The 18,375-nt window shown below is 40.1% G+C and overlaps 1 protein-coding gene and 1 long non-coding RNA gene across 2 annotated transcripts in view; one reads left to right on the top strand and one right to left on the bottom strand.

The window, feature by feature from the left end:
• Positions 1–18,375, bottom strand: part of LOC148595929 (uncharacterized) — a 227,433-nt gene that overhangs the window by 173,516 nt on the left and 35,542 nt on the right. The gene's annotated exons all lie outside the window — the stretch shown is intronic.
• The window catches only part of PDSS2 (decaprenyl diphosphate synthase subunit 2), a 97,486-nt gene that overhangs the window by 44,062 nt on the left and 35,049 nt on the right, over positions 1–18,375 (top strand). The window contains exon 3 of the mRNA XM_088538270.1: positions 17,918–18,116. Within this exon, the coding sequence (XP_088394396.1) occupies positions 17,918–18,116 (199 nt within the window). The remainder of the gene's footprint in view (positions 1–17,917; positions 18,117–18,375) is intronic.

The following is an 18,375-nucleotide window of genomic DNA, read 5'->3' as shown; positions in this document are numbered from 1 at the left end:
AGCTGTTGGATATGGCTCGCTTGATTGTCGTAGTTAGTAGTGATTAATTAATGGCGTTCCTGGATTCCTAGCGGGTGCAAAGTCATTCCAGGAGTTGCTGACGATTACACCAGCCCAGTCTTTCCTTTCTCGCTGTTTGTGTTGGAATTGGCTCTGGGGCTCCCCCTAAAACCTTTGGTGCCACCGTGGAGAGCCAGTTGCACCAGTCCATTATATCTGATACTGCAGTAAAAGTATAATCTGTGATCAGGGAGATGTAGGAGAGAAGAGATAGTGCCAGAATTATTTAACTCAGGGAAAATAAAATTTTTTAAAAAGTGTTATTTCTTTTTCCTCTTGGAATGTGTCATGTTTTGCATAACCTTTTTTTCCTCATTTCATATCCTTGAATAAAAGTATAAACAGTACCATAACCATAATTGAAATAGAAAGTCATTGAAAGCTGCATGTGGAATGCAGTTTGCCTCTGTTCTCCTGCTCTCCGGTGTGTCCGTGCTTTGGGCAATTGACCCAGGTGCATGAAGATAGATTAGTTAGCACACGTGTTCTCCGCTGCTACGCGGTGGAGCCAACTGCTGCTGCTGCTGCTGGCGAGGGCTCCTCGCCGGAGCGACGGGGCCGCCACCGCGGGAGCCGCGCAGTGCTGCCCGTGGCCGGTGCTGCCCGTGGCCGGCCTTGCCTGCGGCCGCGAGGGATTCCTCCTGCTGTGTCTGTCTGGTTCCCTACTGACCGGAGACTGAGGAATCGCCTTGGCTCTGTGTACTGACTAATATATTTCTCATGTGGCCTCAATATTGCGGGTGAAAATGCAAGTGATACCAATGAACAAACTTGTACCAATGTCTTCAAGCCTCTGTATCCTTAGCTTTAGCACAGCAAGTTACTTTCTTATCCCCCTTCCTCCTCTTTTGCTTCTTTTTTGTCTACTAGTGCCTATTTCAAGGGTATCCGCTAGTACTGAGACCATTGCTTAGAAACCACTGCAGGTTTCTTTGGATACCTGTCAGATTTTTAAAAAGTAAATAAATAATTTTCTTCAGTCAAAACTGCCTGTATATTTGTCCTGTAGATCCTGTAGGGTGTTCACAAGAAGAAAAAGCCTTTTTATCCTCTCAAACCCATTACAAAGCCTCTAGGCTAACCAATCATGTCAAACATCAGTAAATTTTAGTGTAGCTAGGATTAATTGTATTGTTAATACAGAGATACATACAAGCTGCCTTGACCTGTTAGCTTCTAAATTTTATAAAAACTGCCTTTTTACCTTGCATGGACAGGCTTTAAGCTTCTTATTTTTTTTTGGTACCTACAAAAATACAAACATGAGCACGTGACTTTTCATCTCATCTTCTGCCCTCACCCTGTCTTCAGTTCTGTGCGTTTGGAAGGTTGAATTCGACTGTTCTATTACTTCATATTTTGAAGTAAATAAGTGATGGCCATATTTCCAATGGACTCCTGTACTGTCATGTGAAGAGTCCACCTATATTTGCAAGAAGCTTTTTTTTTTTTTCTTCTTTCATTACTACTTACCTGAATTTACTGGTAAAGAAAAACAAAATTAAGCTTTTCTCCCCTTGTTGCAATGCGGAGTGTGTGAACTAGGAGACTTCCTACTGCATTTCCCTGAAACCCATCAGTGGTGTAAAATATGTTGAAAAAAAAAACTAGAAAGCAAAAAATGGGAAAGATGTCATAAGACCAGTAGTGCATGTGGGAACTCCAACAAAACTCTGAGGAGGCAGAGGGATTAAAAAAAAAAAAAAAGTTGGTGTAAGTGTTCAAATGAGGCCTTTTAGTGCGTGATAGCTGCCACACTTCAAATTCATGCTGGTTTATTCCACACCAGCCCTGAGTCTCAGCTGCAGATATTGTAGAGATTAATCTTATTAATGGAAGTGCTAATTGGTGTTTGACTTCTAATTATAGTAACAATTGGCTGTAATAATCAATCCTCACCTTTACTGAGGCACATTAGGGCTCTTTATCATAAAAATGATTTCCTTTGGGACTTGCTCTTCTTATTCCTATCTTCTGGAAGGCTGGATTTCAGCAAAGGTGCAGTATCCCAACCACCATGTGCTTTTGAGGCTTAGCTAATTAGCTGGCAGAGAGAATGCATAGCTCTAAATATTCAGTGTCATTTACATTAAGTAGGATGGTTCTCTAGGCAAAAATATTTGTTTGAAAGACAATGGGAGAAGTTTATCAAAATATGAACAGTGATGTGTATTACAATCTTTAAGAAATGTATAGTTTTGTTTCCCCAAACCTTGGGAGATTTTCCTTAGATTTTTATCAAGAGAAAATCTAAGCGGTTATTTTAAATTATTCTGTTTAGTTTTTGCTACCCAGGATAAATCCTTTGAGATGCTTCATCTCATTTACAAGACGAGTCTCGGGAGATGAAAAGCACATACAACTTGATTACATATTCCTATTGATCATCTTCCACCCACAACAAAAAAATCGACTCCACATACAAATCTAACAGTATTACTAATTCATTACAACCAGTACTTTTCTTCATTAACTTTTTATTGTTTTCAGCATACACAGCATGTGCAAATACTGCAATTATGTGTTGAATATGAAAAGGAAGGTCTGCCTCCGTACAGTGCAGGATGAATGAGAAGGCAGTGCGGTAGAGCTTTCCAAAGACTGTGCAGAAACAGGGAGTAAAATCGTGTTCAAAATAAGCCTGTTTAGTGTCAGGTAACTGAGCAAGACACAAACTCAGTGTGTATGTTACAGAGGTGTTTTTTGTTTTTGTTTAATAAATTTAATGCAATTACAAACAAATTCTGCACCAGAACTTTAACATTTAATATTTTTTTCTTTAAAATACTAAAAATTAAAACAATATTTTGAAGAGAAACCTCCAGCTGTCAGCTGAGCGCAAGGCAGTGTTGCAATGAAGGCACACAACAGCTCTGAGATATGGGAACAGTTGCTCACTCAGAACTAAAGTGTCAATGTGACCTGTTGTTTCACAGCAAAGTTTCTAACTAACTGTGTGCGTGTAGGTTATTGGTTCTGTAGCCCCAAAATCTCTCCTGTGCTTTCCCATATGCTAAAAGCACCAGCTGTCCCCTACCCAGACACAGCCTCTTTAACTTCTCCCTTGACAAATTTTCCAACGTTTTTATGCAGCTTCTATACAGATTTCTTTGATAAAAGGAACATTATGGCAATATGATGTTAAATACTGCAAGGCTTACCCTACCAATTCATGTTGATTTTGGTTCGCTCAATACTTTGATACAATATAATTGAAGAGACTGCAGAACTTTTCATCTGCTGCTGTGGAATGAGGACAAGGTCCTCAAAATATTCCACAAGTTTGATCTAAAATGGGTACTGATATTTGGCATCTTTGGGCATGTATGTGGAATATGCTGTGTCTATTGTGTTGGTAGCAGGTTTTTTGGGGGTGTTGAATAATGGGTCTGACTACTAGTGAAAGATGCCTTCCTAGCTCAAAATACATCTTTTACTACTTACAGTTCATAGGTCTGTATAAAGATTATTATACAGTCTCTGTTCCCTTCCACTAGAAATGATGGGATGTTCTAGACCTGGTCACGTTATATTATGTGAATGAACTTTTCGGATTATTTCATTGGAACTTGGCCTTTATCTTTCAGTAGATGGTGGCTTTATTTTAAATAGAATTTGACAGCTTTGAGTTCCTTTTAAAATAAAAGGAACTCAAAGGAGTTCCTTTTAAAATAAAAAACACATTACTGAATTGACCAGCTCTTAAATAGGCCTTTGAATAGACTCTCACATAAAAGTGCACACTGGCATCTTGGAATAGCAGATTCATGTCTTCACAAGCCCAGGGTTTTTTATTTGATACAGCGCTAGAAGGGAAATTACTAAGGAGCAATAGCAAGAGTTAACGGGGAAAAAGACTTTGTGATGGGCAAAGGTATTTCAGTAGATTGGAGAACATTAAGACCCTTGTTTTGTGACACTTTGCCTATTAGAATAAGAGGAAAAGTAAGACTCTAGAGAAAATCCATATTTGAAGATCATGGTTGTATCTGGGTTTAAGTTACTAAAATTAAGATGGCAGTGTTTGGGCTATGTGAGTGGGGAAAAAAGGAAGTAGAAAACTGAGGATAAAAACTTCAAGAATGTATTCTAACCATGTTGTATTCGAGAAGGTGTTTGGGCAGCAATAAAGAGAAATCAGAAGGAGAGGGACTTTTTTTTTGCCTTTTTAAAGGCTTGCAGTCATTGGAAAAAGTTCTGATCAACACTGACAGCATGATTATGGACTATGTTTGATGCACATGAAAGTTTTGGGGAAGCTTGATTGCCAAACTTATGAAGTCCATTAAACTATTTGCCATTGTTTAGCGAAAACTTGGCTAAATTTATTTATTTATTTTGTGGAGAGAGAAGATTTCAGCAAAACCAGGTTTATCTACTATTTCCAAAATAGAGAAAACATAATAGTTTCCAGTATTGTAAAATATTTCGGATTCCTCTGTCAACTATTATGTTTCATCTAAGCAGTTTATGGTTAAGGTTCTATTCTGGCTTCTGATAGCTACACAGCAAAACCAGTACAGAAAATTCTGCTAAATTTACGTATTATTCTGTGACATTCAAGGGAGTCAGCTAAATAAAGCTACAGTAGCAGTGGAGGCAGGTCTGCAGAAATTAAGTTTTTTCTTGAAGGTGGTTTATTAGCATAGAATTTTCTCTGCGCCGTTACTTACTTGGGATTAATGTTCCTTGAATTAGTTGATATCATTTTACTCCTTATTAAAATGTGTAGATCGAATCATTCTGGGATGAATGGAGCAAAGCATGAAAAGATGGCGGTTTTCAGATACCTCATAGAAACTCATAAATGAGGTTAAACGAAAAGATGGAAATGGGGCCACTGCTGTCATAGTAGGTAGGTTTCTCCCCGAGGAAGAGGTTTTCTCCATCTTTGAGGAAACGCCATTCGCAGCAAGTCTGTGCAGCTAATGCTGCTAAAACCTTGCTGGCAGCAGCAGCCCCTCGCGCTCGTCCTGCCGCTGCCCTCCTGCCAAAGGCTCCGCAGTGTTTCGTGCCGGTGGGTGCCCATGGGGCAGGGTCTCAAGGAGCTTGGCCACCCTCCTTAGCTGCAGGTCTCGTTCCTTACACGTTGCAGGTAATATCCATCTGCTGCCTTCTTCTGTGCTGCAGAAGGTAAAGACATTCCTCTAATAAGCCATTTAAATATGTGGTGTTAATGTCCCGCTCTGACTTGGAATATTGAAAGTGCAGGAGGGGAAGAGGAGAGCAGGTGTGATAACTACAGAATTAATTGCCGAGGTACGAAATGGTGATTACAGCTGCTGGGAATAGCACAGCTTCCCTCGTGCTAAGGGTCTGGGTGTGCAGTCAGCATATACATTTGGATTGTTTCCTCTGTCCTCTGAGTTGGTATTTTGTGGTGCTTAAAAATATACATTCAGTTTTTGTATATAAGTAACTGCTACACTCTATTCTGATTCACATAACGAATGTCTCTTTCCTGTGCAATTAGACATGAGAACAATTTATTCCCCTAACAGTACCGCTCATTTATCAGATGTTCGTTCTTCACTGTATAAAAAAGGTAACCTTCTTTTCTCTTGCGTAAAAAGGTTCAATATATTTCAAGTGTCATTAGTAGCAGAGCTTTAATGTCAAGGTTACTGCACCTTAACTTTCAGCTACATTGAATACAATTACAGACAAACTCTTCGGAGATAATATTTCAGAGAAACACTTGATCTAATAAGTTATGCTGGGTTTTGCTGGTGTTTCTGCAAAATTGGCAGCATGTAATAATGGGATTTTCTGTTACACTGGTTCAGAAAGTCTCCTGTAGGCCCTGCAAGTAAAACCAGAGCTGTGTTTCAAAGTCTTGAGGGCTGAGAAGCAACTAATACAAAGTAAAGAGAAAATACGGTTGTAAAACTAATTGTTAGTATCCTTTTTCTTCCATATGCCTGTAATTGATACCTCATTATTTCCCTGCATACCTAGAAGCAATAGGTTTTTAGTGCAGGTATTTAACACAGAACAGTCAAAACGATTCTCCACCGTGACACAGGATTTGTCATGGAATAGATGTTGCATGAGATATTTTGGAGAGAACTTGCTATTGGGAGGCTGTAGGGCAATGTGAGTGAATTAGCTGGTCTTGACTGGTGACAGTTGTGCAGGAAGCAGTCTGGCTGCAGGCAGGAGAGGAGGAATCTTGATGATTTCCATAACAAAATTCCTGATTTTGTCACCAGTGTCCCTTTTTATTTCTGCTTTGGTGACAGCACTATCATGCAAACTGCAAGTTAATCTTGTAGATTTTTTTCCTCTTTCGAGGTTTTTGATCAACATAACTTTTTTAGTCTCAGTCTTACTGTCTTGTCTTGCGTGATATATCCTAACATCTTGTTTTTCTGAGGACACGCTGCTCCTACGGCTGTCAAAGCTTTCGATCACCTCCTGTCTTGCCTCTTCCGTGCACAATACCTCAACTCATTCACTCCAATAGGCCAATACGAAGACCTTGGCACTAGGCTGGTTCCCTCATTTACCCTTTTAAGTCCTTCCTCAGCTTCCTGGTAGTTTGCATAAAGTGTCTCTCATAAAAGAGGCGTGATTATATCAATGGAGCAAAAAGTCAGCCCTCAGGCTGTTAGCAAATGTGCAGGTGAAGCCAGTGTGTCTGCACCGTGTTTGCAAACTGGGACCTGTGAACAAACAGGGCAGTTCCTCTGCTGAATTGGTGGCAAGTCCTTCTCTTCACAAGGAAAGTCAGTTTTGGGCTTCACTAGTGAGTTGTCAGTAGCAGAAGTTGGCATCCCTTTGGCAGTAATACAGTCAATTAATTGGCAGGAAAGGAGTATCTATCCTGCTATAAAAATACAGGATTTATCCTGCTGTAAAGATAAAAGATAAAGATGCGAAATAGAGCATCAGTCCCCTTAGTTCAGAATTGCTATTAATGTGAAAATATTTACATTAAACTTCTGCATATTTTTTGATGTTCTGCTTCTGCCTTTAAGCTGAATGCCCTGGGCATTTCATAATGTATTGAGGCCTTGCATTTCTTTTGTGCTATACAGGTTTCATATCTGTCCCACATGTGCAGATGTCTGCCTGCAAAAATGTCACGTCGTCGGGGGAAGCAGTTTCGTCAGTACTAACGTACTGACCTGCTGACAGGTAGCAGAGAGAATGTGAGAGGAAACAATTTACTGCCTTTGGTTATGGGAAACCACAGGCTTGAATTGCCCGGAATTTAGATGGACTTTTTTATTTTTATTATTAGTGAACATTTTCTTTTTAATTTGGCAGACCTTATTATGAAAAATGTGATTTTTACCTCCAACCAATTGCAAAGCATGAGTAAGATTTGTTCAATAGTCTAGTTAAATTATCTAGGTGGGATTTCGGATGGGAAATGTGCTGTTGATATTTCTTGGTATTCTCTAGCCATTGATTAGAACATTTGCCTAGGATTTGGAAAGGCCAGGTTTATTTTCCTTTAGTATCTGAAAAGATTCAAATCCTCACTTTCCCTAGCTCTGGATTTTCCAAAAGGACATCTAAACATGTGGATATGGCTCTAGGGTGGTGTTGGGAATGCCCGAAGAGGCAACGTTTCGCTCGGAGCAGCTTCCAGGACTGCAATGCAGGTGTGCCGTGCCACCCCGCTCCCGTCTCATCCGGGGGACTGGAGCTTTTCCCACTCCTTTGCCATCTGGCCAAATGAATAATTCAGCATGTTGTGCAACAACAGAGAAGCTCAGCGGGAGCGGCGGGGAAGGAGGCGTGAGGAGAGCCGGGTCCTGGAGCCGCGCAGGGTCTGCGGCACGGGCAGATTCCTGAGCCGCGCTCCGCACCCTGCAAAGGAAGCGCTTGGACTGAAAAGCCTGTTAAGCCTCTTCCCTTTGCAGGCATGTTGTCATGTTCATGCATTTAGTGCTCAAGCCCTTGCTCTCCTTTGGATTTCGCAGGAGTTTTTCATTCTTTGAGTTACTCATCTTGTGTGTAGAACTATCAAGATGTTAAAATTTGACTGCTGAATGTGAGCTGTCCTGTGGAGTTGGGAGTCATCCGTGCATTTTTCATCAAGGAGACATAACCTTATTGGTGCTGGCAAATAGTCACATTTGCCCTGATGCATTTTTTCACCCACACACCTTTTATAAACACGGAAAGGCAGGAAAATAAATTTCTGGCAAGATTTGTTTTCTAGCTAGAAGTCAACAAATGCAATGGGACAAAAAGGTGGTTTAAATAATTTCTTACAGTTTTGTTGGTGATGGTGTTTTTTTTTTTTTTTTTTCCCCTTCTCAGAGATGACACTTGGGTTATTTGAGGCAACTGTGCTAACCTCCTGTGAAAGTTGAGTTGCTTTTTGGACTTTTCAAAATATATCCATAGTGTTAAAGCAGTAACTTGAAAGGCAAGTGAGAAAGTTCAAAGCCAGCGCTTGAAAGTTCAGTTTCGGCTTTTAGTTTTATGACTTTTGTCACTTTGTGTTACAATCTATCTGTCGTTCAAAGATAGCTTTATTAATTGAATAATGTAATGTTTGCTCATTAAAAATGATGCATCTTTGTTCATTTCAAAGCTATGTATGCAGTGAGTTTCCTTCTGCTTTTTAGTATCCCGTGTTGGATAATAGTCAAGAGAATAATAGATTCCAGGGACCTTTGATCCACCATTACTGTAAAATAAAAATATGACTTAATTTTTTCCCCTCTGACCATAATGGTTTTAACCTTGTGTACTAATTTGAATGGGCTTGTGGGGGCAGAGCCTTAAATGAGACACAAATGAAGGAAAAATTGCTAATGCTGCCACTGTATATCTAATGAGCACTGTGTAATAAACCATAACCTCTTCCACATTTTTGTGGAAAATGGTGTGATTATTTTGGATGGCTGGCCCTTTGTGTATGGCTCATTACCATCTGGCATAATGTGTATTGATATAGCCTGCAATTGTCAACTCTTATTTGACATGCTGCCTTTAATAAATGTGGCTTGCATGGCTGCAACCCCCTAATGGTTATATGGAAAATGGTAATTAAAGAAAATACGTATAGTTAGGTAAAATGCACACCCTTATGTACATAAAATGATTTTGTAGATGGTCTCTGTGCTTTATATCTTCCGCTTTGTGAGAATATTCGTGTATATCCCTGCGTTAGTATGGTGCCAAATACACTGCATTACCCATGCAGATACCTAAACGTGTGAAGACATCCATGAATCCTGAATGAAGGTTGTTTCCTTTTGCAGAAGTTGCATAAAATGAATTTTTGAGATATGTTTTCTCCACGTGCAGTAAGATAGAGCAAAACTTGCTATTGCCTGTGGTAATAAAATGGGCTCGTGACCTGCCTGTTGGCTTTGGATGCTGCTGTGCTGTGGACGCGATGTAACTGTCATGTGGGAGCCACTTCTGGCTTCAATGGCTCTTCTGAATTCAGAGATTTCAGTGCTTAAAATTCTCTCTGCCACTGGGGAAAAAAATAGGCTGATGACCAGCAATTTTTTGGGTATGGGAACCCACACTACGGTGCCCAAATCTGCGTTGTCTTTAATTCTTGGAATGATTTCCTACTCCTGCTGTTAAGAGTTCACGAATACATGAATAATTAAGAGGCATCATTTTGATAATCAAATTGGCTTTCGGTATAGAACCAACCATAGGATTTCCCTGACTTTAATCAGCTCTATTATATTAGCTGTGCTTAAGAAGGGTGTCTTGTCTTCCCTTCAATTTTGTCGACATTGGAGAGTCCATCATTACTCTTTGTAAATCAGGCTTTCCCAAGTGCCTTCAACTTATTTCTTCTCTGAATTTATTTAGCCTCCATCTACTGGATCTTACTGTATCTTTGCCTGATAATCTGAGTGTTTTCTGCCTTTGAATTTGTTTCCTGTAGTGTAGATCTTAAACCTTCTTTCAACCCGTATGATCAAATCAATCCTCAGATTCCCTATCAGCCTTATCTCGATGTAAAATAGATTGTGTTTCTCACTTTGACTATATGTTTTCAGATTTTTCTAATTGTTAGGAGGTTCTTTCCTAGATCTCTTCCTGCTGTCCCACATCCTTCCTGGTGGAAGGGCAGGATGTAGTCATCATGCTGCCGTGAGAAACAAGGACGCCAGGACACTGCTTTCGCTGTTTTTTTTTTACACTTAGTGTATCGTATCAGCCCTTTCTGAGTGCAGTGGCACCCTGGGTGCTTCAGTTATGTATCTCTGATAATCTAGGATAACCTGTTCCTCGAGCCTTCTTACACTTCTTGCAAACTTGGAGCGCCTTCCTCCCAGGCGAGGAATCCCTTGTCCTCTGTGTGTGTGTGTAGGGACCGGAGCATCTCTGACAAGGGCAAGAGCATAATATTACGTAAAGGTCGTGTTTGTAAAGAACTAATCCCGATTTGTGATGATTTCCCATATATAACATATTCTGAGACATTTCCATTTTTAATCTCTTCCGTATACACTAAATTAGTCAAGTGGAAATCACTACCAGCTCAAATACCTTGCAGAAGCCAAAATGTAAGAGGCAGGCATTATTTTCGTCATCCAGACCCGTGGAGTACAGGAGGGTTCATTTGTTTCATAAGACAAAGATGACATCAATAAATGTGAGTTTATGAAGAGCTTCCTATGATTCTTGTGAAGTGTATCACTCCAGTCATTCCGTTATTTTTATTGAGATCAACATTGGTCTGACAGACTAGGGGTATAATTTCATAGTGCTGTCAGGGTTTTAGAGGAAGTGCACATTTCAGTTTGCCTCTAGCACTCTTTAATTTCTCTATTTTTTCAGGATTTTCAAGAGTAAGTTCATTGAATATTATTGGACAGCTCTTCTAAAACTCGAGCGCAAGTTCTCTGGACCTGCTGACTCTTAGTCTTCCCAGCTGCTCTTCGCTAGCCTACTTACCAGTGCTGCACGAGCAGATGCTTTTATCTGACCGTGTAAATATATTGCTTAAAAATGCAATAGACACCCTGAAATCCTCTGACTGGTTAGGGCTTTGCCTTGCCCAATGTCCATTGACCAGTGGCATTCCTAAATTTCTTTTTAGCTTTAAGGGAATTTTGTATGTCCTTTTTAAATTGTATTTGCTTTACTACTTGTATATCTTTGCATCTTTTGATTTCTTTATCAATTTTCTTCCTTTTTAGCTTCTGTGATGTGCCTTCGTGTTATCAGTTTGCAGTTTGTCTGAGCTGGAGAAGAGAGGGCATGGTAGCTGGTTTTGTTTTGTCTCCAAGCAATAGAGGCTTTTGGCCTCTTTTTTTTTTTTTTTTTCTCCTGAACAGCTTAGTTGTTGTTACTGTAGAATTGCAACTTTTTGGCCGCCTTCTTGAATGATTTCCAAGTATTCTTCACATTTTTCTACTTAACTTATCTGACTAATTCAGCTCATTTTAACTCTGGAAGTACTGAGTATAATATGATATATTTCTGAGTATTATACATTATATATATATAGTCATGCACACTTGTATATTGTTGTGGTTTGCATTGCATTTTATTTTCATATAATAGTCGATTGAATTTGAGTGATTTATGAGACAAAACTAATTTTTAGTTTAGCTCTTGGCCTCAGATGGAAGTTAATAGGAAATTCAAGTTGAATGTAGTATTTCTTGACAGGAATTCTCCTTTTAGAAATTCAAGAAAGTGGCAATGTAATATGTTGTTGATATACATTATTCAGAGTAAATTCTCATATCTAAGTCCTATTTGCAAAGTTAAAGTAGATCTTTAAGGAGGCATCTTTAGCTCTTGGTAAGATTTGGTGCTTTACAGCAGATATCAACTAGTATTTCACTTTGTCTCATGCCATATTAGAAGTTTAAAGCATGATAATTCCCTTTGGAAATACAGACAATACTGTATTTGACAGCTTTACTTCAGTTTGGAAGGGTAAAGCTTCCTACACAGATTATAACCAGTGCTTTAAAACTGAGAAACATAGTAATAACTTTAATAATGCCAAATTTTTATAAATTTATTCATTTTATTAGTTTCTAGCATGAATGCTTGAGTAATTTAAGAAATCTCTTCCCAGGTATCTTACTTATTTTTAGCTTGCATCTTAAAATGAATACTCTTGCTTTTCTTTTTGTTAAAATGTTAAGCTTGCAAATCCTCTTTATTAAAAAAAAAAAGAAAAAGAAAAGAAAAAAAAAAAAAGAAAAAGTGAGTGTTCTACTTCCCAAATCTGACTTTTTTTTTTCTTGAGCAATGCAAATGTTTGTTTAATACCTGTTCCTTGTAGAACGTCCTTTGCATTCATCTCACTGAAATAACCATATAATGACTTGAGCTGCCTTTGAGTGTACTTAGATATACCTTGTCAGCCCAACCAGGCCTGACCTGTTCAGCCAGTTGGGTGGTCACTGGGTTTTCTTTGGTTTCCAGCTCATAGGACTGGGTATATCTTATCATGCAGCTTCTTTTGATGCTCTTTCCACTAGTGCGCCCAACCTGTTATTTCTGCCTCCAAGCACTGGAAAGCATCAGTGCGATTTACCAATTCGTGTTGCATTCCTCTGGCGCTTTTTCCTACTGGTCTTGGGATAATGGTGCTCTGAACCAATATCTATGGGTCCAGACTCCTTCACATTATTCCAGGGTTGATGCTTTTACTTCCAGGCTTAAGGATGTTTTGTTTTTCTTTTAGTTTATTCGCTTTGAAAAGGATATGTTCTTGATGTTGCCAGTCAGTAGAAGACAATGTGGCATGTTGTAGGATGCAATCAGTGTTGCTGGACACTGATATCAAATATAGGAGTAAGTTAGATAAAGTATTGAAGCTTTATTATTCATCATTTGGAGCTCCATTTTGCCCAAAAATAATCTTGCATGTGTGAAATTTAAAAGGTAGGATATGTATTAGGTTGAAAAATAAGCAGAATATGCAGTAAACACCATAGAAGTGATTTATTTATTTCAAATTTGTGTATCTTCAGGTAGATCACACCTGCAGTTAAATAGGTTAGTGTCCAAGGAGGAACCAGAGAAGTCTTAGTCTTGATAAGTGATAGCAGTGGAAAGAGGCTTTCTGCTGGAGAACTGGTACATGAGTCATGGTAACGTAATGAAAATTTGGGGTTGCTGTCTTATCCTGATCTTTTTCCTGCTACACTGAAATCACAAGTCCTGCCACTTGTTGCCTTGTTTAAGCACCATTTGTTCCCTCCCTGCCTTGTGCTTCTTTTAAGAGGCTATATCCAGATGAAGAGAGACAGACTCTCCTCCACTAGGATTCTAAGTGTTAAATGCTGTTCCCTTATTCAGGCATTTATTAAGTAAGGAGATGAATGGTAGAGAGAACTGTGTGAATCCCTGCCCTTTTTTGCTGCATAAATATGTATGTTATCTTGGTGAAACACATTGACTGCAGCATACAGGATCAATTTAAATCTAGTGTACCCACCTTCTTGGCTTTACAGAAGTTTTTCCTCCTGTTTATTGGTCACGAAAAAAAAAAATCTGTTCAAATACAGTTTCAGCACCAAAGATTATTTATTAAGTTAAAGTTAATGCTTTCTTATATGGAGTTTTCCACTAGAGAACTGTTTCATTTTTCAAATTTGTAGGTTAGTACAGACTAGTATAGTCATCACTAAACTAGAAAAGATGCTGGAATCTTTTATGTATGTATGTATTTATTTATTTATAAGATCCTGAAAGTTGAAAGTAAGGCTATTCATCCACATTAGTTCTGTGAGTATTGAAGCTGTTGTGTTAAGAATCACAAACCAGTTGTTCAAAGCTTGGGTGTCTAGTGTTAGTTGCTTTTTTTTTTTTTTTTTTTTTTTAAGAGGTTCAATGATAAGTTTTACAGAGCTTTTTAGTTTACCAGCTATTTTAATAAGTCTTCTTTGTTGATAGCAGTTGCTTTAATTGCACTTTTTTGTGTGTGTGTGCCTAATATAAGTCTTTGGCTATTTGGTCCATTGCTGGCAAATATTTTGCCTGTTATTAACATCTATTTAAATAAAGTGAGTATTTGCATAATCTGTCATCGTTTGAGGGGATCAATATATTTCTGAGAGCTCATAGTGAAAGCTAAACTGGCACAAATTCAACTCGATGTGGCTGAGAGCTGGAGTTTCCTTTGCAAATACTGCAGAGGACAGGTGAAACACCTTTTTTAATGTTTTCATTTTATGTTTTGAAAATTATTACTACTTTCTAGAGTAGAGTATGAAATTTGGGGCTGAAGTCACTCATAAGAACTCCTATGGGATCAGTCAGGCTAATGTTTGTAGATGCATATTATATCATAACACAGGTTACAACAAAGGGTTTTCAGGATGATAGGGAGCAATACTGTAAAATTCAATTTAAAAAGTTGCATAGGAGATTTGTTTTCCAAACCTATTCTGTTTCCGTGTATTTTATTTCAGTATTTTGGTAATCTCCTTGCCGTTTCAGACACTCTTGTAGGGACTTTAAAACTTTTGTTAACATCTGTACGTTAGGTTTATCTTTGGAATAAGGTGATTTCCAGCAATGATACTGTGATGAGGCTGGCACCTATGAATAGGATATAATTAGGAAGATCTTTCATCCAAAATCAAAATTGTGATTTTTTTTTTTTTTTTTGAGACGGAAGCATATTTACAAAGTTCTCTACTTAGATTTTCATTAACTCTTTATTCTTCTGCATAGGTCTGGTCTCCACCTGAGTGTGGGTTTTATGTAAGATCTGTTTGCCCTGCGTGGGCTGATGGCTTCACAGCAGCCAGTTGCCGCTACTGGGCGAGCTTAAGAGCAGATAGGTGTAAAGGATTTCTTTGTGTAGGCTCAGAAATTCCTCAAAGTTCAAAAAAACAGGCTTTTGAATATCAAGGATCTGTATGAGCTTTAGGGGAGGGAGGCACGGAGGAACAACAGAAAAAACATTTTGGTTTTCTTACGGCAAGATGCAGCAGTCCGTATAACTTAACTGCATTTTTTAGTATTTTGCTAGAAACTGGTGTTCCGCAGTCCCAGAACCACCACAGTTTCAACAGGCTGTGCTAAAATGTATTTTAATTACTCTTGCTGTTAATGTTTCTTGTGTGCTTTTCAGGAAGATGTTTCCAGCTTTGACGCGCCTACCACCTAAGGGGTATATTATATCACATTTTACACAGATTTAGGTTATTTACATTGTTACTAAACTGGTCAAAATTGACAGACTTCAAAAGAGGTAAAGCAGCAAGAGGCATTTCACATGCTGCTTCCCGTTGCACACCACACCTTGAGGGAAGTCTGTGAAGGAAGATTTGCCTGAAGTCAGGTGTAGGCTGAGGAAAGAAACAGAGAACAAATTTGAGGATTTTATTGAAGATTAGAAGAGCAGAAGAAAAGAACTCAGATTGTAGATGATAGTTGGCTTGAAAGGTTCATGACATAATATGTGCTGTTCTTTCTTTTAGTTTATTTTTTCCCCACATTTAACTCTGCTTAAGTAATAGAACTGACAGGATATACTATTGAGGCTTTTATTGTTTTTTGTTGTTGTTTTACTGTCAACTGTTTTACTGTTGACACCCTTTGGGATGCCTGTGACTGCCTGTGGGTTGTTTATTGTTTTGGGAGGAGCAAGAGTTTTTGTTGTTGTTTTTCTTTTATTTTTTGAAAAGAAGAAAGTGAGCTTAATGGGCACGTGGAACTCAAAAGAGCATCGCCTCGCAGTGTGCCATGTCCTGCCCTGTGATCCTCTCCTCAGTCTAATATTGCATAAGCATTAGCTTGTTTTATTTTGGAATTGGCTCTTTTATATGCTGGATTATTTAATCACTGAATTATATTTCTGATCAGTAAAGCATATACACTTTTCAACTGCATATAACTCTGCTTTTACCATCTAAGAGCATCTTCCAAGCTGTTACTTCAGGGATGCTTTTGAGGCCTTTACAGTGTCGAGTGTCAGGACTTCTCCTGCATCTGCAGTAGCACTGTGACATTCCTAGTTATGGCTAGGGATCCTACAAAACATAAAGAAAGATCTTGCCTAGGATTTCCACCACAACTTTGGCTCCTCGTATTTTTGAGAGGTTAGAAGAACCACATATTGGAGCAAAATTAGGCACAGCTTATCCATCTAGTACGGTTCCCTCTTCGGCACAAATAATACGAATGCCATTTGGAGAACAAACAGATTATAAAAAATGAAATGAAAGCACCCAGATCCCAAGCACTTGGAAAGCATGACACTGATGTATTTGTGTAACCTTTTCACGAAGAGCTGCGCTGAAGTCAAAGCTGGGATTTTGATTTCCTTCATTAAAAGCTTATTAAGGGAAGAAATAGGAGAGCGGCAGCTTTGCTTCAGCAGCCGGGGTCGCGAAGGCCTCGTCTCCTCGTGATATTGATGTCCGCCTTCAGCTGTGGGAAGCGAGCCGTCGCATGAGCGGGCCGCGCGCGCCGCCCTCCCTCCTCACCAGGGATCCCTGTTCGCACCGGTGTGCACGGAGGCCGCCGGGATGCGCGGAGGCCGCCGGGATGCGCGGAGGCCGCGCGGCCCTCGCTGCCATGCAGGGCAGGTTGCGGGCTCAGGCCTCCCTGGCCGCTCTGCTTCATGGAACTCTCCTCCCCGCGCTGCCTCCGGATGCCTTGTTAGTCCCCTCCGAGCTGGGAATTTGCTAGGTCCGAGCCAGGAAGGAGTACGATACTGGGCTGCCGTCATAGGTTATGAGTTATAAAGTCAGCTTTTAAAACAATTAACTATGGGTGTATAAGTGTGTGCCTGTGTGCCAAAATGTTGGGAACCCCTGTTTCTTTCCTGCCCAGTTTGTCTGCCTTTTGGGTGCTTTCTTAGGCTTTGTGGCTCTCCTGGCTCCTCAGAGCCAGGCACTGGCTGAAGGGGCTCCTGGGGCTTTTGGCATTGCCGACATACTCAGGGCAGATTAGTTTAATATAATCCAGTCCCAGTACACCACATCGGTGCTGTCCAGAGGGAACACCATTAAATGATGGATAGGGCTCAGGCGCCGCAGCAGGGCTTCCCGAGCGCGAATGCGCGGGCACGCGGCCGCCTCCGAGCGAGCGCGCGGAGCGTGATGCGCCTCTGGCCTGGGCCGCGGCTCCGCCTGGGCTGGAAGGCCTTAGTCAGACTCGCTAAGGGCATTCGCTTTGCTCAGGAGAGAAGTCCCCGTGATGTGGGGAACTGCACAAAGAGTGTGAGTGAGCCTACATATATCTAGCTTCGTGGCACCAACAGGATGCTTCAGTGTGTTGCTGTATCCCCCTCCTCTTGCCGCTGTTTGGTTATTTTGCCTGTTTATCCCAGTGGAGTGGTTCTGGCCTAAGGTGACCTGTCTGTGCTTCTTGGAGTGACCGTCACCAACTGTTTGGGGATGCAGAATTGAACAAGAGGGAAGGGGAGCTGTGTTGCTTCACGACTTTCATGCCTTTTCCAAAAATAAAAGTACATACAAGGCAAGCCTCATGTCAGAAAATAATTATTATTTGTGTGTATGTCCGTGTGTGTCACAAGGATTTGAAATTAAATTCAGCAGTACTACACTGGGTCTTGGGCTAAGAAATTAATTTGCAAAGCTGCACAAATACAGTTTGATTTGCTATAGACAGACCCCATTGCATCTACTGACTTAGTGAAACGTCACCACTGCCTTGCTGGAAAACATGGAGCTGCTGCTCCCCTCCTGCTCCCAACCACTGTGGTGCTGAACTGCAAGGGATCCTGCTGTCATTGTAACTCTGGGTTGAGCTGTCCTTTATAGCAGCCTTTTAGGGGGTTAGGTTAGCTGGCCCGTGAGTCCGTGCAGGTCTCGTTTTTTAGTCTTCCCCAGCAGTACTTTCTGGTCCATGCTTTTCTTTTCTTTTTTTTTTTAAGCTTTTAAAGTAAATGCTATTTTTGTTTGTTTGCTTTCAGTCAGAGAAGCCTGGCAGAGATCACAGAATTGATCCACACGGCCTTTCTGGTGCATCGTGGCATAGTAAATATCGGCGAGCTGAAGTCCTGCGACGGCCCACTGAAGGACATGCAGTTTGGAAATAAAATGGCTGTTCTGAGTGGAGACTTTCTTCTAGCAAATGCTTGCACAAGCCTTGCTCAGTTGCAGAATACCAAGGTAAAAAGAGTTGAAAACTGCTTTTTCTGACAAAGCAAGTAGCTATTAGCTAATCAGCAGAAAGAGAGCTCTATAAAAGAAAACTAATAATAATAAGCCTAGTTAAGGTGTGGTAAATGTGTAAATATGTATGGAACATCCTTTAAAAATCAGCGTAGTGACGTTATAGCTGTAGATGCATCAGCTGAATGCTGCTGCTTGTACGTGTTTGCAGTTCCATGGCAGAGCTCCTGTGGTAAGGCTGTTGTACAATTTGCAG

The sequence above is a fragment of the Tinamus guttatus genome, unplaced genomic scaffold (genome assembly GCF_059628265.1).
Source record: "Tinamus guttatus ecotype Peru unplaced genomic scaffold, ASM5962826v1 Tinamus_guttatus_pri_ptg000046l, whole genome shotgun sequence".
Taxonomy (NCBI): domain Eukaryota; kingdom Metazoa; phylum Chordata; class Aves; order Tinamiformes; family Tinamidae; genus Tinamus; species Tinamus guttatus.
This window is presented reverse-complemented; position numbering and strand designations above follow the sequence as displayed.